Genomic DNA, 22,152 nt, shown 5'->3' on the forward strand with positions numbered 1-22,152 from the left:
CTTTGGGAGAGGTTAACTATAAGCATAGAATATTAATAATTTTTTATCTACAATATTTCCCATTATTACAGCTTTTTAAAACAGCTTCTGAGCTATAATTTACATATCATAAAATTTACCCATTTAAAGTATACAATTCAGTGATTTTTAGTGTATTCACAGAGTGTATTCAGATTTTTAGTATATTCACAGAGTTTATTCATTTAGTGCCACTATGGTCACACCTAATTTTAGAACATTTTTATCACCCCAAAGAGAAACCTTGCACTCATTAGCAGAAACTCCCCATTTCCCCCTCTCCTGGCCCCTCGCAATGACAAATCTACCTTCTGTCTCTGTGGATTTGCCTGTTCTGGATGTTTCATATAAAGAGAATGATACAATATGTGGTCTTTTGCGACTGGCTTCTTTCATTTAGCATAATGTTTTTAGGGTTCATCCATGCTGTATTACAATGTCTTTATCTTTTGCAACATTTTCAAAGCAAGAGCTAGAAGAGAAACATGTTATCATCACTTTTGCAAATCTCCCCCAGATAGCATCATATGAAAAGAGATCCGTGAGTGAAGGAGAAAATGCTGAGATTCAGAGGAACTCAAAGGCTATTTTAAAAATGATTTTTATTGCTAACTAATTTTGATTGGTACACCAACAAGTTTTTAAAGACATTTACAAAAAAAAAAAAAAAGGGAGTTCAGAGACTTTGCTGATGGGTGTGTATCAACACAAACTGATGTAGAGAGTGGCAGCTGCCCCGCTGCTCCACTCTGTCCACACAGCTAAAACACTCAAAAACGTTGGCGTGTGCTCAAAACTACAGACACTAGATTCTGCTGGTATAAAAAGTCAGGGTGGGGGCTTCCCTGGTGGCGCAGTGGTTGGGAGTCCACCTGTCGATGCAGGGGACAGGGGTTCGTGCCCTGGTCTGGCAAGATCCCACATGCCGCGGAGCGGCTGGGCCCGTGGGCCATGGCCGCTGAGCCTGCGCGTCCAGAGCCTGTGCTCTGCAGCGGGAGAGGCCGCAACGGTGAGGGGCCCGCGTACCGCAAAAAAAAAAAAAAAAAAAAAAAAAGTCAGGGTGAATTTTTCTTAGATCTTGTAAGAAATGTTTCAAATTTAACCCCCAAGTATACCCAAACTACTTTTGATCTGCTCAACTCACTTGAATCAAGCAAATTACACAACTGTAGTTAATAAGGGCTCACTCTAAGCCTTTGTACAACACTGCCTTAAAGATAGATATGGGGTTACAATCTAGTTTGGAGAGTTAAATAAATAATACAAGCCCATCTATGAATGAGTACCAAAATAAATGTGTGGTATAGACAATGGCAGTAGCCCTTTAACAGCTGGAGCTACACAACAGATTTTAAAATGAAATTCTTTCCTGTTTTCACATGTGAGCTTATAAAACATTAGGGTGTACAGGATTATGTTATTTTAACTGCAGCAAAGATTATTGAACTAGTGACATTCTATTGTTAATCTGACTTTAATTGTAAAACCAAATCAGCTCCAAAATACTGTTATTAATATACAAAGGCTATAGAACATGAAAAAAAATAGAATTGTTACTCCCAGGGATGTATTCTACCTATTTTAATTTTATTTTATTATTTTTAAATTTTTTTTAGCATGTATCAATACTTTATTTTTATTGCTGAAAAACCTATTTTTAATAATTATAGGAAAATTGGCTTTTCTAAATAAAAAGACAACACAGCTTTCTCTAAGATATACAAGACTTTGTTATATTTTTGTTATAGTTAGTTTTTTAAAGTTGGGTTTCATCCTGAAAGATGAAACAGTACAATTCTAAATAAATGGGACAGAGGACGTTTCTAATGCAAAGTGGTTTCCCCTATCTGAAATAATTTTGCCCAGAAAATTTTTTTGGCAGAAAAAAATTCAAGCACATTTACAATATGGGTTTTTGGTATAAAGGAAAGATTAGAAGCTTTAGTCCTAAGAGAGTTATGAACCATTCAAATAGCAAATCAATTTATTTTAGCTAAGAAGAGAAGTAGAAAGTATTTAATTACAATCCTTGGTAAAGTGTAGGTTTGTACACTTCACAAAACTAGGGTATGTTTTTTAAAATAATACACATTGATAATGATATTTTATTTCAAAGGCTCATAATCTTATGATCAATATTAATTTTATCAATAACAACTACAATAAAACTCTAGTACTTCTTTTCTTGAAAAAACACTGAGGCTAAATAAACACTGACTGATTGAAACTTCTCAACACTGCCAAATCTCCCCATGGATCATTCCCAAACCTCAAGTCCTGACAACATCCTGTTTTACAGGGAAGACTGCTTTCCACACAGTGCAGCCTCAGAGAGGTGACAGGGCTTTCCTCAGGGGGTTTAAACTAGCCCCTCCTTGCACGGTGCAAAGCACAGTGCAGTGAACCACTACAGTCTGCTGGATCACAGGTACTCCTGCCTCCTTTTTAAAGAGACAAATACAAAAGGAAAGCTGGATGGGAAAATGCCTGGCTGCTTTTGTCCCTTGTCTGGACAGCCTCTCACTTTCCCACAACAGGTAGGCACAAGCACAGACTGCTGCTGAATGCTCCAGACCTTGCCAAGATGCTGAAACCCACTGGTTTCTGCGGTTGTCCCATTTTCTACTGATCCTGGCTCTTTGCCAGAGCTTAATTAAGCCACTGAAAATGCTGGATGGTTAACCCTCTCTGTACTGCACCCACCTACAATTATTTGCGAAGCACTTTGATATGCTTTCACTCTTCCCAAAGATAAAGATAAATTCCAGACTGTAGCAGTGCACAGCAGGGTGCGTGGGTGGGTGCGTGCAGGTAACCACGGTACAGTAATTGCTACCAGTACTTACTGTAAAGGAGAAACTCAATATCTAAGGCTAGGGTTCAGGAAGCCACTCCAAAATATACGTGGAGTTTGGTTTTATTTGTTAGGGTTTGGAGTAAAGTGCAGAAGACTTCTACAGTTTAATCATGTTTAACCTCAGGGAAATAATTTTCCATTAAGAGAAAGAAAACAAGTATTCGGATCACAATGTCTGTTGTGAATCCTTTTAACCATATGAACAAAACATTATAGAGCTTTTGAAATTCCCAGAGCCACTGCTGTTCATTAAAAAAAGAAAGCACCCTTTTAAGACTTAGGTGCTTTATCTTTTACAAAATGAAAAAGATCAAACATAAAACCTTATTTGTAAGCAAAGCAATAGTGTCTCTGGGTCTCTTGCTAAGATCAACAGCAATGAGGATGAATGAGGGGAAGCAGTGACAATGGTCAAAATGGGTGAAAGGAAGCTCTCTGTTGAGGCCAGCCTTCCCTGATTGCAATCTTTAGACCCAAGCCCATAACTCTGTTTAACTACTATATCCTGAATAAAAAGTTAATTCTGCTCTAATGAGAAGCAAGTGAAGTCGCATGATGAGAGGAAGACTGAGTAACCTAACTGAGCCCCTACAAACTGATATCATAGAAGATCTGCATTTGAAGATAATTTAAGAATATCTGAATTGGATTCAGGAGAAATGCAGGAAATTGATTGGTCAGGCTAATTATTTTCTCTTTTTGACAACAGGGTATCCCACTACACACAACAGATAATTTAGTAATCTTCTCTCACTCTATATTCTGTAGCAATAGACATCTACAGATTTTCAGCTTCTACCTTCCTGATAACAATGAGGCAATTTTAAAGGGACCAAAGTGACAGGAGTCACTTTTCAGCTATCCAGTACCAAATTCATATTCCCATTTTATCCCAATAGTTTTCCCAATTCTTCTTGTGCTTCAGTTACTTGTACTTATAATTCCCATTACTTTGTAGGAAAATAACAGCAAAAGTTGACTACTTTCCCTAATACCTATCATGGATACACAGGAATATTCCTATTTGGTGAAGACAGAAAATTTCACACCTATACAACACCACAATATGGTCAAACAAAAGAGTGGCTTAATTAATTGCTGGCCAAGAGCCATGTTCTTTCCAAATCAAGGCTTCTACAAGATGGCATATGGTTTGTTATTTCTTACAAATATGAAAAGCCTTTTGAAGTGATTATACTTGGTATCTGTCAAAATAATTCTATATATGAAACAGTACTAAAATTTTTTAAATCATTATTTGTAAAAAAAAAAATTCATTGTAAGAATTTGAAAATAGTTTTCATTTCTGAGAGTTAACATAGTGACCAGCATGCATTTTAGTAAATATTTTAATTTCACACAGTGTTGTTCCACGTAGAATATGCCAACTTTACTTAGGAACATTAACAGGAAATATAATTTTTAAAGTAAAAAGGTTACTTCTTCATTTTTGCCCATTTTCAAATGCAGAATATATTCAGTATTTGATATTTTATTGTATCATTTATTCTATTAAATTCAATCACAAGGCCATTTTTTTTTTCCAAAATTGTGCTTGTATTGAGGATGGTAAAAAAAAAAAAAAAAAAAAAAGGTGGCATTTAATCTGAGTTCCCTGAGTGTAAGAGTTTTCGATTATTCATCATTATATCTCCAGTACCAGGATACAGGAGGCCGTGATGAATTTCTATCCTCTGAATAACCACCACAATCTCAAACATCGCACCGCACCCAGCCCTAACACACTCGGAGCCGTGCACAGCAAGGAGGCATGGGTTGAGCCCAGTCCACAGGACTCTGGCTCAAAGGGCAGCATAATCCAAGCGCTTAGGCATCCTGAGTGCTTCCCCCTCAAGGTCCCAACGGGATTTGTAACTACCCACTTAGAGACATACTGCAGCAAAACATTTAGGAGACAGGAAATGTCAAAGCATCAGAAAAACCTCGAAGTTACAAGGTCTTAAAACTGTTTTACTCTGTCTCCTGCCTCAGTTCCGTCCTGATAGACTTCATAATGCTACTAGTAATAGTGTGAATCAGAAAAACTAAGACAGCAGATTTTTATTTTTAAATTGTGACCCAATACCTACCACAGAGTCAATCGCCTACTAGGCTTTTAAAAATACTGTAAAATAATGAATTATGGAGGTGAATGAAATACAGGTATAGAGTGCTCTCTTGGTAAATGGATTTTCATGGTTGGTGGGAACATATTTCTAAACATGTTTTCTTCTACTAATATAAACGTATTTTGTCTCCAAAGGACATTGAGGATGTGATGTACCAGGACTGATTTATTCATAACTTTGGCTCCTTTGAATACTGAAAGAAACTAGAAAACACAGCATTTATTAATATAATTAATAGCCATAAAGCCTCAATTCACTCCAATGTACTTGTATTTAGAATTGTACCGACTGGGGAGCGTGGAGCTCTTGCAAATACTGTCCTATACCGGGGTATCGGGACAATGAAACACAATGGATAAAACCAGTAGGCAAGCAATCAAGACGAAGTTATCAGAGGTAGACCTTCCAAAGTGACTTAGTATGATGGGATCGTAAGGGATGGAAACATAAAAATTATCTTTACCTTACACACCTGAAAAACTAAAAGTGAATGGAGATTACTCATTCTGGAGTCATGGGAATGCACTGTGTCATCAAAGGAAAACATATGCAAACAGCTGTGGCAGAGGCTATTTTAAAGCACCCACCTTGCGGCTCTTTTAGTCCTCCTAATCCATTATCTATTTTCAGTTAAAAATCATTAATGTCCAGCATATAAGAACCTAGACACGACACAGACAAAAAAACACATATTTTTTTCCTATGGGGGTGGTAACCAGATGTCAATAGCTGCAGCTGTGACTATATAATTACCTGTTTGCATTAACGGAGACCACAGTTTAGATTTAATAGGTCAGATGACAATGCAGCAAAATGCATTTAGCCTATGATTACCCCTTTTCAAACATTCTCTCACTCGCAACTTCGACCCTGGGAACATAGCAGGCACAGACTTAGGTCAATAAGAAACACTGGCCAGCACAATAGGCCTTGCCTCAAACAGCGCTGTTGACAGACACCAGCACAAAGGAAATGAATAGAGTCCCCCTCAGTTCTCACACAGAGCGAAGAATGACTCAGTGTACTGCTGCTTTGGTGCTCTGTTTGTACAGTGTATACAGCTTTTGTCCTCAGCCACTGTTCACAGCTCAATGGGGGCTAAAGAGCTGAGGAAGTGAAGGCGGAAGAATGCTCCACACTCTTCCCTGTGGCCAGCAGTTGTCTCCAGAGGCACAGAACAGGTCAAGAGAGAACTGGAAAGTCACCTGCTAAAACTCCTCCTACCCCAGCTCACCCAAATAAAGTGATTTTTGCGTTAAAATACAAAGAAAGCATTATTTAGAGTGCCCAGAAAAGAGCAGAAAAATCACCATTGGTTTGATATTAATATACTAATTGATTGAATTACTGGTCTTTTGGAGTTTTGCTTTCTGTCACATTTCTCATATTTCTTTTTCAAAAGCTTATGTTAGGTGCAAAGAGAAATTGGGACTGGCTCACAGTACGGAACTAAAGTAACGCAGGCCAGGACTCACTAGAGACCACAGGAATAAGGCCAAAGAGCAGGTAAGGAGGCAAGATCCAGGTAGGGATCCGAGGCATCAGCAAGGCTGGCAGTGAGCATTTCTTTGCTTGTATACTAACAGCATATTGTCCCAAGTATATACACATCTATCTTTATGCCTACTTCCCAAGGTAATGGGAGTATAACAATAAAGAACCCAACCCAGGGATAAAATAGAATTCTAAGACAATTCATTGGAGACTATGAATAGACAGTACCATAGGCTTAAGATTGGTTTGCTTGATAACTGGCCAAGAAACGTAGCTAAAGTAAGCGACAAGTGCGAAAGATGAATGAAATGTCATTGCCCTGAGCCAAAAACATCCTGGCAGAAATGCATCTGCGTTTATGTACATGTTTTGGGATAGGACTGTGTTCAAATTCTGGTTCTGCCAATTACTAGCTGTGTGACTTTGTATAACCCCTCCAAATCTTAATTTCTGCATCTGTAAAGTGGGATGTCCCTCCATTTCTCTATCCAAAAAATAATTATTGATATATTAATAGTACCTACACTTCACTGGTTGCTGTAAAGATAAACTACATGTAAAGCACCTAGAACAGGACCTGGTACTATGTAAATACTCAATAAATATTGCCTATACTAAGCACTAGCCCCTATTGCTATTAGAACCACTACTATAATTCTCTAACTAGTACTAACATCACAAACTCCATTACCACTCCTACAGAGAGAGAACTGCTTTTTCAGGACTCTACAGAAAATTCTTACCAGATGATTGAGATCGCTAATCCTTGAGTCCAAGAGGATATTTCACATACCCAGAGGCTGTCTGTAGTGGTCTCTAGTAAATAAATTCAAGCTTCATGGATGGTATACATGTGACATAAGCTATATATAAGACACACAAGCTTAATAATATTAAAACTTTAAAAAAGGTATATGATTTGAATTTTTCCCAAAATCTACATCAATGTACAGCCTAATAATTATTCCCAAAGCAATTATACCCCAATAAAGATGTTAAAAAAGAAGATAAAGATACCAAAAAATATATATATTCCTAAGGGGGAAAACAACAGCAATTTTAATTAAATGCTTGATATTCTAGGGTCCAGATACTCTTTTAAGTGACTTATCTAAGGTACTATTATTTTTACAGTGAAGAAATTAAAGGACAGAGCATTAAGTAACTTGCTTAAGATTACACTGTTAAATAAGTAAACCCAGGCAATATGACTTCTCATCTAGTGCTCATAAACACTACACTGTACCGTTTCATTAATATTCCTATGAAAGCAACTGTAACAAATTGCTAAGTAGTACTATCCTTATTCTTACACTTAGCAAAGGAAAGAAGTCCTTTCAATAGAAGATTCTGGTACAGAATCAAACCATATACCCACAAGTAGCCTCATAAATGATAATATACTATTAATTAAAATATGTTTAAGGTATATCCTTTTTGAAGAACAGGCAGTTGCTGACTACTTCTAGTCTAGTAGGAGTCAAAAAGTAGAAAGCTTTGTTTAATTGCTTTCATCACCACACAACCATAATTAGTTTCACGCTTATGAAGTTAATCTTACATGTTAATTATATCTGCAATGATTCTGAGAATGCAAAGAAGTTAACTAATGAAAAATAACTGCCTTGAGGATAGATGCTTTAAGCATATAAATGATCACAAAAAGAAAAAACTGTCCCCAATTTCACTAACTTTCAGAATGCCTCCCCACATTTAAATCTCTCATGGTATTGGTCAATGGAACATCAATACCAAGCAAGAACCATGTCAGAAGTTTAAGGAAAATTTTGCACTTATTTAAAAATTCATTCCATATGTCTCTGATTTAATTTATTCTTCAAAATCTAAACTTGTATAAACATAGACAAATATTCATGAATGACCTTGATTACAATTAAATTAAAAATAAAGGTAACAGACTTCCATATCCAGCGGTATGTTAGGATAAGTAAACTGACCAAAGCTCCTGCTAAAAAGAAATAAACACAGTGGTTAAAATACCAAAAAATGTTTTCTTTAATTGTATCACTGAGTCAGCAATTTAGAACTGATTATAGAAAGGCAGAAAAAGAAAAGAGAGCTGGAACTCAAAGAATAAACAGAGCACTGAAGCTGGGTTTTGCAAAACTTGATCTTCTTTTAACATTTCTATAGACACAAAGGGTCACTACATAATGGGAAAAAAGAAGAAAATTACCTAGAAGACAGGAAAGTTCTAAACTTGTATGAAACAGGTAAAACAGTCTCAAGTTATATACAGTAAAATTTAAAGGATTACTAGCAGAAAAGACAAATCTACCATTAAAACTGCTTTGAAAATGGACCATTTACAAAAATTGACCAAATACTGGGTTAAAAAGGAAGTTTTAACAAATTTCAAAAATTTGGTATTTTTCCTCTGGTCACAATACAATTATGCTAGAAATTAATAATATAACATTCTTACTTGTTTGGAAATTTAAAATACACTTTTATACAACTCATGCCTCAAAGAAGAAATAATGGGACTTAGAAAATAACATGAAAATATATAAATTAGCCAAGTTGTTCAACTGTACTATATAACAACATAATATATACTAATAAAACACTTTAATTCTTGTAAACTAATTTATTTAACAGCCTGCAGTTTGTCTGGCTTTAGTTTTTTATAATTCATAAGAAGAATACTTGATTAGCACAGTATAATCATGTATGCTAACTATAAAAATGTGACCAATATTTTTTCATTAAAATAAATTATGTTCTTGGTCGAAACAATAAGTGCACCCCAATGTTCACTGCAGCACTGTTTACAATAGCCAAGACACTATTTACAATAGCCAAGACATGGAAGCAACCTAAATGTCCATTGACAGAGGAATGGATAAAGAAGATGTGTTACATATATACAATGGAATATTAGCCGTTAAAAAGAATGAAATAATGCCATTTGCAGCAACATTGATGGACCTACAGACTGTCATATTGAGTGAAGTAAGTCAGACAGAGAAAGAGAAATATCAGATGATATCCCTTATATGCAGAAATATCAGATGATATCCCTTTTATGCAGAATATAAAAAGAAATGATACAAATGAACTTATTTACAAAACAGAAGCAGACTCCCAGACTTGAGAGGAAGAACTTATGGTTACGAGGTGGGAGGGAATGATGGGGGGAAGGGAGAGTCAGGGAGTTTGGGATCAACAGGTACACACTGCTATATTTAAAATGGATAACCAACAAGGACTACTGTATAGCACAGGGAACTCTGCTCCATGTTATGTGGCAGCCTGGATGGGAGGGGAGTTTGGGGGAGAATGGGTACATGTATATGTATGGCTGAGTCCCTTTGCTATGCACCTGAAACTATCACAACTTGTTAATCAGCTATACTCCAATATAAAATAAAAAGTTAAAAAAAAAAAGTCTGGAAACAATCCAGATGCCCATCAACAGGGCACTGATAAATAAACCATGGTACACTTCCCCACCAAAATAAAATAAATTTATTTATTATGTTAAATACAATTATTTATTATTAGTAAAATAAATTACTTATTTATAATTATTTATTTATTTATTATAATTATTTATTTATTATGCTCTATCTTACTTTATATTTATTAGGAAGCTTCCTTGACTAGGCTATCCCAAGGTATTACCTGTTTGAGTTAGTCTGGCATCTTAAAATTTTCCATCTTGAAGATATACATTTATGATTCTTTGAGTCCAATGTAAATGTTCTTTAAAAAAAAACTTTTGACAAATTGCATACATGCATTTAAAGCACCCTTGATTCCTGAACGCTATAGAAAGAATGTTTATGTACCCCCAAAATTCATATGTTAAATCCTAATGCCCAAGGTGATGGTATTTGGAGATGGGGCCTTAGGGAGGTGATTAGGTCACAAGGATAGATAGAGCCCTCATGAATGGGGTTAGTGACCTTCTAAAAGAGACCCCAGGGACTTCCCTGGTGGCACAGTGGTTAAGAATCCACCTGCCAATGCAGGTGACATGGGTTCAAGCCCTGGTCCTGGAAGATCCCACATGCCGCGGAGCAACTAAGCCCGTGTGCCATAACTACTGAGCTTGTGCTCTAGAGCCCGTGAGCCAAAACTACTGAAGTCCACATGCCTAGAGATCACGCTCTGCAACAAGAGAAGCCACCACAATGAGAAGCCCGTGCACTGCAACGAAGAGTAGCCCCCGCTTGCCCCCCGCTCGCTGCAACTAGAGAAAGCCCGCCCACAGCAACAAAGACCCAATGCAACCAAAAAAGTAAATTAAATAAAAAAAAAAGAGACCCCAAAGAGCTCCCCTGAACCTTCTGCCATGTGAGAACAAAACGTGGGGACAGCGGCTATGAACCAGGAAGCAGACCCTCATCAAACACCAAATCTGCTAGTGCCTAGATTATGTGACTTCCCAGTCTCCAGGGCTGTAAGAAATAAAGGTTTGCTGTTCAGGGCACCTCATGTATGGTATTTTTGTTGTAGCATCCTGAAGAGACTAAGATACTGAATAAATTCCAATTTTCTCTATATTCAAAAACTAGCTATAAAACTTGGCAAGAATCAAAGAATCATTTGAGAAAAGTTAGGAAAAGAACATTAAAAACCAGAATCCTGAATTATAAGTGTTTAGAGATATACTGGATATGTACTTGGATTAAAAAACTTGTGTTGGAACCCACACCACTGTGTTTCCCACTTTAAATGGCTAATTCTGGTAATGTTCAATCCAAATGCATATGCTGAACTGAAAATATGAAGGCCTGATCTGTATTTTGAATCACTGAATCCAAGGATGTTGTCTGAAAGCCAAATACTTTCAAAAATGGTAGCCTAGTGTGCCTGATAGGACATCCTGGTAGCATATCTTTGAAAAACCAAGAAGGAGAACGAGAACAAGAAGTATTTGATGTGTAGATACTGACTCTTAGCTCCCCCAAACAGAAATTAACTTAAAGTAGCTTAAGAAGAAAGAGAAAAAATGAATTCATTATAAGGATATAGAGGTGCCTTCAGAAACCCTGGAGCAGACTTCAAGAAGGGCTGGTCGAGAAACTTTGAGAAGCCATGAGAGACTCAGGCAGTGAACCCTCTCGTGATTCTCACCAGTCTTCACTCCACATGTCTGCATAATTCTCTACTCCTTTGAACCAGCTTTCTGTGTTCTCCAGTCTGCATGGCATAAAATATGGCTACTCAAAGCCCTTGAATTTACAAGTTAAAGAGACTAATTACCTTCCCCTTGTTCACAATTCCAAAATCCAGGGGATAGAACTTGGTTTGATTCCAGCTTGGTATAGGTGCCTACTCTGGTCTAATCAGGTGGAAAAGGCCACACTGCTTCAACATGGCTGCCCACAGACCACTGCTTGGGTGGTCAAGGGTAGCTAAAAGTGCTGTTGTGTTAGAAACTGTAAAAGGCACTCAGCATAAACAAGAACAAGCGCTGTGCATGAGCAACATGCTTTCTGATGGAATTTCGTATTGCTCTGTGCCCGGTAGGCAGGTGTCAAGTTGGATAATCAAAGTTGAAGACACTGCCTGAGGTCTTGGGTAGGGGGATGGGATACTAATTGGTCTCAGACAAAGAGGTGGAGGGCAGATTTCCTCAAGTAACAAGAGCGTACAGCAGAGAGAAGTGTGGCCAGCACTGCCCCAAGAAGCTGACAGGTCATGTTTGAACCTGACCCTCCAGTTTCTCTGCATTTGGCTAGGGGAGAGAGACTTCTGACAGAACTGCTGAGCTCCTTCTCCCTGGAGCCTTTACTAAATATCTTGAGTTTTTGTTGCCTATACTAAACAGTCTGCCTGGCCTCAACTCACATAATTTGATACATACTATTTATATTACGTTGACTACACAGATATCTAAATAAGTAAAAGTTAGTATAGCAAAATGATCTTGCTCATCTCTCAGGTAAAGCATAACTGTCCACCCATTTGCTCAGCCTATAAATCCTAGCATAATCCTCTATCTCTTCTCTGTCTCCTTCCTGCTTATTTATCGATTCTTACTCTGAAATATCTTTTTAATCAGTCCCCTCAATTCCATCAACAATACCATAGTTTTAATTCAAGATATTTATGTATGTATGTATGGCTGCGTTTGGTGTTCGTTGCTGCGTCTCGGCTTTTTCTCTAATTGCGGCGAGCAGGGGCTACTCTTCATTCTGGTGTACGGGCTTCTCATTGCGGCAGCTTCTCTTGTTGCGGAGCACAGACCCTAGGCACATAGGCTTCCGTGGTCGCAGCTCACGGGCTCAGTAGTTGTGGCTTGCGGGCTCTAGAGCACAGGCTCAGTAGTTGTAGTGCATAGGCTTAGTTGCTCCGCAGCATGTGGGATCTTCCCGGACCAGGGCTCGAACCCATGTTCCCTGAATTGGCAGGCGGATTCTTAACCACTGTGCCACCAGGGAAGACCCTTAATTCAAGATCTTACTACCTCTTTTCTGAATTTTTAGAATACCTCCTAATTGACCCTTCTGCCTCCAAATGTCCAATATATTTTGTACTAGCTTCAATAATTTCCATTTTAAAGCAAAATCTTGTCCTTGTCACACCCCTGCTTATAAACTGCTGATAGTTCTTCACAGCAGCAGAGGTCCCAAGCATGTCTGTATATCAGAACCACTTCGATCCCTACCCCTCATCCTAACCTTTCTAAATCAGAATCTCTTAGAATGGGGCTTAGGAATTTGCCTTTTTAACAAACTCCCCTCTTGATTCTAAAGTAACCAGCCCAAAATCAATCTCTGGGTTTGTGTTATGGAAAGTCCAAGACTCTCTGAACAGAATACAAGTCAATTCACAACCTGAGTTCAATCTCTTTCTAGTCTCATCCACTGCAACTTTCCCTTCCCAGCCTTATTCACAACACACAACCCTTTCATATTACTAGGCGTCCACACATTCTGCCTTCTTCTCTTCTCTACTTAGGGATCTTCTACTCATTCTTTAGGAATCAATTCAAATATGAACTCTTTCGTGAAGCCTTCCTTGACTGCCTCTGGCATTTATCCATTCTTAATTACAGAGTTTAAGAGGCAGTCTAGAGGTGGTTAAGAGCATAGGCTCTGCAGTCAGACTCCAAATGTTTGAATCCAGGTTCTGCAAATTATTAATGAGTAAGTGAGTGACTCAGGGCCTTGGACAAGTTACTCAACCTCTCTGTGCTCAGTTGCCGACACTATAAAATAGGAATAATAATACTGTAAGGTTAATGAGTTAATACATGTAAAGCATTTGCCTGGATCATAGCAAATGGTCACTAAACATTAGCTTCCTGTTTAGAAATTATTCATATCACTTAGACTACGAATCAGTCTTTTATATTAAGTCAATCAATTTAAGAGCTCTCTTTCTTAGTTGTGGTACAAAACAAAACAAAAAAAGAGGGTAATTTATATATAAACTTCAATGAAACTTCATTTACTTCTCAAAAGGTGACTGAGGATGATGCACTAAACCTATTTAAGGGAAAAAAAGGCATTTATATGGGAAGGATTGTCTTTTGAAGTCATTCACTAGGGAAGCAAAAAAAACTTAGAAATCTTAGATACCTATTTGAATTTCAAAAAAGAAAGCAAATATTAAGCCTAGCTTTCAGCCATTATTTTTTAAATATATAGTAAGAGAACTTAAAAATCTGGACTAAATTCTCACACAGCAAAATTTCCATTATTTATAAAACTAAAAATTTAGCCAAAAATATATTTCAAGAAATCCTATAGGTCTTCAAAATAATTAGAAACAGTACAAAAACTTTTTATGAATCCTGCCTTTTCTCTAATTACTAAAGTAATGTCTGAAATGGAAAAGACAGAGTGAGGGAAAAATTTGGCCATCTCCAACAAAAGAAAAATTATGGTTATGCAAGGTGAGAAGTAAATAGGAAAACTGTATTTGTGCTCAGATGCATCCTCTGTAATGTTACTAGATGCATTCTCATTTTGTCTTATTTTGCTTCTGAACTATCAGCTATTAAGAAAGGGTAGAAACAAGATACAGTGATCTGGAAACAGGAGTCAGCTCTTCTTCCACAGAACACATTTCTCCTTGGACCTCTTCATTCATTCAATAAATATTTACCCAGCACCTACTATTATACATATTTGGACACAGCAGTAAACCAAAGAGCCAGGCATGTGTGATGCCATTCCTATGGCGCTTATCATAGGAAGAGCCTCTACATTTCAACAAATCCAGTGCACCTTATACACCGCCATGAAGAACATACGGCTCCACCTCCAAATTATCACCATTAGTGACCCCAGAAGATAAAATCTACCTTGCTCCCAGACTTCCAGATCATGGATTTTTAACCTAGGTTCATGGGTCCCTAAAGGTTAATGAATGAGTTGGGGGAATCTGTGAACCCTGTACAATCACATGCAAAATGTGTGTATGTATACACATGTGTGAACTTTCCTAGACACACAATGTGATTTCACTATATTCTCAAGCGGGCCTATGACCCCCAAAGTATAAACCATCACTGTTCTAGGCACAGGAAAATTCCTACAGTTCTGTCCTACTGAAAAGACTGCTGCCATATACCAACACAGACAGCAGTTGGCAAATTCTCACCTGACATTTTATAGCACAATATTCAACAATTTTATTGACAAGTTACATTTTACTCATCTAAATTCCATCCTCTAATGTTCTGAGTACCAGCAATCTAGACAGTCTGTTAGACAAAGACTTCTTCCAAAAAAACTGTTTACAGAACTTGGGCTCCAGCAACTCTTGCAATGTAATTCTTGTGTATAACTGAACCACAGAAAAATAACTCCTTAATTTGTGGTTAGAATAACCACTGCAGAACAACCTACGGTGGGTGGCATGAAACTATCACAATTATAAAGTAACCAAGCAAATAATATACTATGTCTATAACAGATAAAATGTTATAAATCCAAAACATACATTGCTATAAATAAAGTCTCTGGTTATTTGCTGAGATACTCTGACTAACATGGCAGTGACAAGGGCTACTCTTAGCTTGTTTTATAAAGGAGCAACTAAAGCTATTTGACAGTAGACTCTGTGGCACCACATATATTGTTTGGGCTAAGAAATGAGGTGAACTGCACTGTATAGTAACTTTGGGAAAATGCTGCCTTTAATATAAACAAACAATGGACTTTCCTTTAGAAGCCATGATAAGGGAGAGGAGGGCAGCGGGATTAGTCCTACAAAATCAGCATGCCTGCAATTTGGGAAACCATGAATAAAAGCAGTCAGTGTGTCTAAATGCCTATTTGTTGACAGTTGTAATCAGATCATTTCCCCCCAAATTAAAATCATAGATTTTAGAGTTGGTAAGGCTGTAAAAAGATCTACAAGATGATGGGACTGAGGACCAAAGACCATGAGTGACTTGCTCAAGTTCACAAACCAAAACAGAAAGAAACTGAGTGTCCTGACTCCCTTACTCTGCCATCTCTTTTTCAGGAAAGACTATTGTTCTGCGATTGCATTTGCTCGGGATTCCAAATAACTTGATTTGGGGAGAGAGGAGGAGCCTCACCTAGCTTTTTGGCAGGTGACATAAGGCTTTTGGGTCTTTTACCTGGCAGGGAGAGTTGGCCAAGTGAGTAATACACTATTTTTATAAAAAAAGCATGGCCAGCATGAAAATCTAACTTTAGGTACAATGTGACTCCTTTTAAAAATTGCCCGTTAGGGTAAATCAAAGGGGAACAGGAGGTTAGAAATGCAAATTCTAACGTGTAGCCCCAGAACCACACCTTGAAAACCAGTAGGGCAATGGAATGTTCTGTTGGCCAGCTGCCCACTGAAATTTATAAGGAATTCCAGAAGACACTGAGTACCGGTAATTCTCATAAGACAGTATCGTCTTTTGACCTGGGCTCCCAGAGGCCCTTTCAGAGTACTTATGAGGTGAACACTTGTCATAATGCCTCTAAGATATTACTTGGCCTTTTCCACCATTCTCAAGTAAACACTGGATTTTCTAACTACATAACTGAATGAAAAGAAAGCAGAAGCCTATGAAAACCTAGGTTTATTTATTATTATTCAAGAGATCCATGTCAGTTTCTAATGTAACCATGAATTATAATGAAGATGACTGTATTAAAAAAATAAAATATAATTCACATACCATACAATTCACCTATTTAAAGTAAGCACTTCAGTGGCTTTAAGTATACTGTACTCACTAAAAAGAGTTGTGCATCCATTATCACAATCAATTCTTAAACATCGTCATCACTCCAAAAAGAAACTCTACAGCCCCTAACCATCAACTCCTTAAGCCCCTCCCCTCATCCTCCCATCCCTAGGCAATGACTAATCTACTTTCTACCTCTAAATATATTTGCCTATTCTGGACATTTCATGTACATGTAATTATACAATATGTAGTCTTTTGTGACTGGCTTATTTCACTTAGTGTAATGTTTTCAAAGTTCAGGCAAGTTGTATCTTCATTACTTTTTATGGCTGAATAATATTCATACACACACACACACACACACATACATACATACACACACACATTTTGTTTATCATTTCATCAGTTGGTGGGCATTTGGGTTCTTTCCACCTTTTGGCTATTATGAATAATACTGTTTTGAACATTTGTTTATAAGTTTCTGAGTAGACATATGTTTTCATTTCTTCTGGTTATATACCTGGGAGTGGAATTGCTGGGTCATGTGGTAACTCTGTTTAAGTATTTAAGGAACAACCAAACTATTTTCCAAAGTGGCTGCAGCATTTTATATTCCCATCCATCAGAAAGTTCTTGCTTTTAAAAATGATAATAATTAAACAGATCGTGGGGGCTTCCCTGGTGGCGCAGTGGTTGAGAGTCCGCCTGCCGATGCAGGGGACACGGGTTAGTGCCCTGGTCCGGGAAGATCCCACATGCCGCGGAGCGGCTGGGCCCGTGAGCCATGGCCGCTGAGCCTGCGCGTCTGGAGCCTGTGCTCCGCAACGGGAGAGGCCACAACAGTGAGAGACCCACGTACCGCAAAAAAAAAAAAAAAAAAAAGACTGAAATATAAAACTACAAAATACTAGAAGGAAACATATGCCAATATTTCCATGGAGGGAATGGTTTTTCTATGTATGACAACCAAACTAGAAACTATAAAAGAAAAAATATGCAAAATCAATTAGATAATAATAGAAAAATGTTGTATGGCAAATGTAACCAACAATATACTGGTAGTAAATAGTTTTAACAGCATGACAAAGGGTATAAATTAATAAAAACGTGATAAATCCAAAGACTAATGAGCAATTGGAACAGGCCAATGAAACTGGAACACAACATTCATTTCAGAACTAAATAAATGGCAAGATGTTCACCACTGCTAGTCATCAGAAATGCAAATTAAAACAATGACAGTATTTTTGTCTATTAGACTGGCAAACATGAAAAATAAAATGATAACTAGTGTTAGGGACAAATAATTTCTTTGTGGCAAATGGGAAATATGTATAAATTTTTAAGGAATATACATCCTTTCCAGTCTTCCCATTCCAAAGAATTTATTTCAAGGAAATAATCCAATAATCATATCAAGAGTTATGCACAGAATTGTCTCTGAAGTGTTTATAAAAATAGTGAAAACTGGAAGCAACACCAAATAAATTACAGTAATGGATGCTATATATTCCATATATAATGACATATTTAGACACCTAACTATTTGGAGGGAAAACCCAGTTATAAAATAGTACTCAAAAATATGATTTCTTTAAGAAATTTTTTTTATATTATGTTTTCACTAGATGTTCTTTATTTCTGTTAAGTTATGTAAATTTACTGTATTTTGCAATAAGCTTTAATTACTTTTATAATAAAATATTTTTTAAATAAAAAGATGAACAACCTTAATTATACCAAGTGCTCATATACATAGCTCAGGAAGACACTATAATCCCAAAAAGATAAATAAGCTAGGCAAAGAAACTAACAATTTACAAAAAAGGAAATACTATTAATAAAAAACCTATGAAATGTTCAATCTGTTTGTATAAGCATGAAAAATATCAATAACCTTTAAGCCTAGTTATTCCACTTAATCTTTCTTCAGGAAATAGTCCTAGAAGTCTTACCCTCAAAGATGTTCATGGCTGTGCCACTTATAAGAGTTAAAACAGTAGAAACAACCTAAATGTCTAATAAACAGGATTGCTTAAAGAAACTGTGTTATATTTAGTGATATATAAAGCATCCTTCATAATGAAAAAGGCTATGCTACAAAATTGAGAAACTCGTGATTCAAAATTATATAGAAATTAAAACCATATACAACCAAAACAAAAACCTGTGTCTAGATGAAAAGACTGAAAGGAAATTCACCAAAATGACTGGTGGATCTATGAAGGTTTTCTTTTTGTTGTTTCTTTTGTTTTTAGAGTTTTAGCAGTACTTTTTTTTATTGAGTTATAATTGACATATAACGTTATATTAGTTTCAGGTGAACAACATTATGATTCGATACTTGTATACACTGCAAGATGATCATCACAAGAAGTCTAGTTAACATCATCACCATACACAGTTACAAAATTGGACTTACGAAGTTTTAAAATTTTCCTACTTAGGGCATTTCCCATAGCTTTTCTATGAGACTGCATTACTTTTACAAGTTGAAACAAAAAGAAAAATTTATAACAGAAATTCCAACATAGGTGTAACTTTAGTAATTTGGCTTGATCACTGAAGAACATTAGCTTTGACATTGTGGTGATCAATATATATCAATAGAATAAATAAATGAATTAAAGTTTTAATCTAAAATGAAGAAACCAACAGAATTAATTGGATTTGGTTTGGTTAGTAGCATAGTTTTTTATAATAAACAAAAGAGTATACAGAAAAGTGGGAAAGAATACTTGCATAAATTGAAATTTATGCATTTTCAGTAACCCATAAATTTTTAATGTAAAAGAACACAGTATTTGATATTTACAATTATAGATGTAAAAATACTTCTTTTTTCTACTTTCCTAATAATAAAAAATGCAACTCGAAACATTTTGCTTAGTTAATTATCCAATTCAAAAAAATGAATCTGAAAAGAGAGAAATGTACACAGAAATGTAGATGGACCACATCACAATGTCATTAGTTAGAAAGACATACTTTGCAATTCAGACTAGAAAGGTCAATATGGGAACAGTTCACTTGTTTATTAGTCAGTGATAGTTTACCACTAACAATGTGGGTGAATTTAGCTTACATGAGGTAAATATTACTTGATAACATCTCTGGTAAAGTGATTTGGTAAAACAGAAATCAAAAGGTATGGCTTAAGTTAAACTATGGCTTATACTTAATCATGTTTCTTGATTATTTTACAAAAGCTTATTGCAACAAAAAGTTGTTCAAATGTAAAAAGTGATACCTAGAGGTATGTTTTATTTGATAAACATGTTATTTAAATATTTTAAAAGAAACAGAACGATCTGTCTTAAGTGAACAGACTGCTGAGGATTCTATCCTCTGAATGCATGGAGCAACAGGTTGGGCTCCACTCCAAACCCTACCGTGTACTAGTTCACTGACTGCAGAAGTTTCCTAACTTCTCTAGGCTTAGTCAGCTTGCCTACAAATGTGGATAATGTTGCCTAGTTCAAAATGTTACTGTATCTTATCCTTTTTTTCTCTACAAAATTCAATGTAACTTATCTCAAATATTAAAAAGACAAAATAAGAGTAAGTTATGGTTATATATTTGAGGGCTGAACAGAGAATTTGGATTATGACCTTCATTTCACCCACTCCTCATCCCACCCCCATCTCTGAAAAAACAAAACAAAAAAATAAATATGCAGTTTCCAAGAACTGTGACATAACTTTATTCCAGAAAATGAAATCAGTGGATAACCACCCCTTAGGAAATGAGCATAGAACAAACTCATTTACCATGAGTTAAAACATAATAATTAGAACGGAAAGAGGCAAAACCTCACTACCTTAATGATGTATTATGTTTTTTTACTATAGAAAATTGAAAAATGTTATCAGAAATTCCCTGAAATAAACATATCTTGGTAATCATTTCTAATAGAAAAAGCATTCAGTCACTAATTTGGGGTTTATATTTTTATTTGAAGATAGGGAGGGACACATAACCTATACCTTCAAAATTCAGCCAGACTAACAAGGTAAATAAATTTTTATTCTGAAAAATACAAAATTTCAAGGAAAAAAACTGTGCCTGCATACGGAAGTTGGAAAATGGTTATTCAAAATGTTTGTGATGGGGTCTTGATTCTTTGAGAGGCAGAGTTGTAGAAATAGGCTTTGGAGCAAGATACACCTGGGTTAGAATCTCAACTCTGCCACTGAAGAGTTATTGGATCTTAGGCAAAGCAGCAGGGCCCTCTGGCTAGGTTAACGGAAGGGGAATTACTCCTCCTCTGCAGCCTCCACAATGAAAAGATTAAACGCTGGTTTTCAGAGCTTTCTCTGCAGTTAGGGCGGAGCCATCTTATACAGGTCTGATCAAGGAAAGGTAGGCTGAAGTCTGGAAGAGATTTCTAAAAAAGCTTTTGTTTTCCTGATAAAAGGGACAGAGAAGCTGACTGTACCCTCCCCCACTCTCTTCCTCTCTTGAACACAGACATATAGCCCAGGAGAATCAGCAGCCTTATTGTACCTGTGACGCAAGGAGAAGGCAGCCCTAATGCTGTCAGGCTGCTGAAGCAACCCCGGAAGCTCCAGCAGCCAGGATTCTTATGCAAGAAAAATAAGTCTCTATATGTTTAATCCACAAGTCTTCAAGTTTTCTGCTAAGTTTAACTGACATAAGTCTAAATGATTTGAAAAGTCACTTAATTCTCTGGGGCTCACTTTTCTTCCTCTGTAAAGTAGATAGTAAGTAGATAGTAAGATATGTAAGTAAGGTATCGTTTTCTGTTTGACACGTAGAAAAGGTAATGTCAGCTGTTCATGATGATGATGATGATCTTATTTCTCACACAAGCCATTTGCAGTAATCATTTCATTCATCTGTTTTGAAGGCAACAAAATTGAGGCTCCATGAATTTAAGCAACTTGCCCAAGATCACACAATTAATAAGTAGTACAGCCAGGATTCAAATTCAGGAATTCTTATTTCAGGGCCAATGAGCTTAAACCACTACAATGCTTAGAAAAGTGACTCAACATAATAAGAGCTAAAGCTAATAATCATTGGCTATAATGATTATGATAATGTTAGACAACTATGAAGACAAGAACAAGTACATCCTAATTTTCATTCTGGAAAGTAATAAATTCTCATTAATTCAACATTAATTTTATTTTTCTTCTTAAAATTAGGATGATCTCACTTCTTTACTGAAACAGGAATGCTCATTACTCTTCATTGAAGGAAATTTTGTTCCTTTATAACACCAAAGAGCAACTAATAACAGTATACATCAACCAATAATTGCAATACCTACTGTTAGCTAAATGCTTTTGTGACTCCTGTCTATCAAAAAAGTAAGCAATGGGGCTTCCCTGGTGGCGCAGTGGTAGAGAGTCCGCCTGCCGATGCAGGGGACACGGGTTCGTGCCCTGGTCCAGGAAGATCCCACATGCCGCAGAGCGGTTAGGCCCATGAGCCATGGCCACTGAGCCTGCGCGTCCAGAGCCTGTGCTCCGCAACGGAGAGGCCA

At 36.7% G+C, this 22,152-nt stretch overlaps 1 protein-coding gene across 7 annotated transcripts in view; it reads right to left on the minus strand.

Moving 5' to 3' along the window:
- TPD52 (tumor protein D52) overlaps positions 1-22,152 on the minus strand; it is a 224,365-nt gene that overhangs the window by 47,979 nt on the left and 154,234 nt on the right. For 2 of the 7 annotated variants that reach the window (XM_033439850.2, XM_049700196.1), the window contains one exon: positions 11,605-11,670. The exons of 2 other annotated variants lie outside the window; for them this stretch is intronic. In XM_033439850.2, coding sequence (XP_033295741.1) covers positions 11,605-11,670 — 66 coding nt within the window. Of the gene's footprint in view, positions 1-10,146; positions 10,926-11,604; positions 11,671-20,575; positions 21,500-22,152 lie in introns of those variants that run through there. 3 more of the 7 variants (XR_007472443.1, XR_007472442.1, XM_049700202.1) reach the window with 3 other exon arrangements.

Source organism: Orcinus orca, chromosome 17, assembly GCF_937001465.1.
Source record: "Orcinus orca chromosome 17, mOrcOrc1.1, whole genome shotgun sequence".
NCBI lineage: Eukaryota > Metazoa > Chordata > Mammalia > Artiodactyla > Delphinidae > Orcinus > Orcinus orca.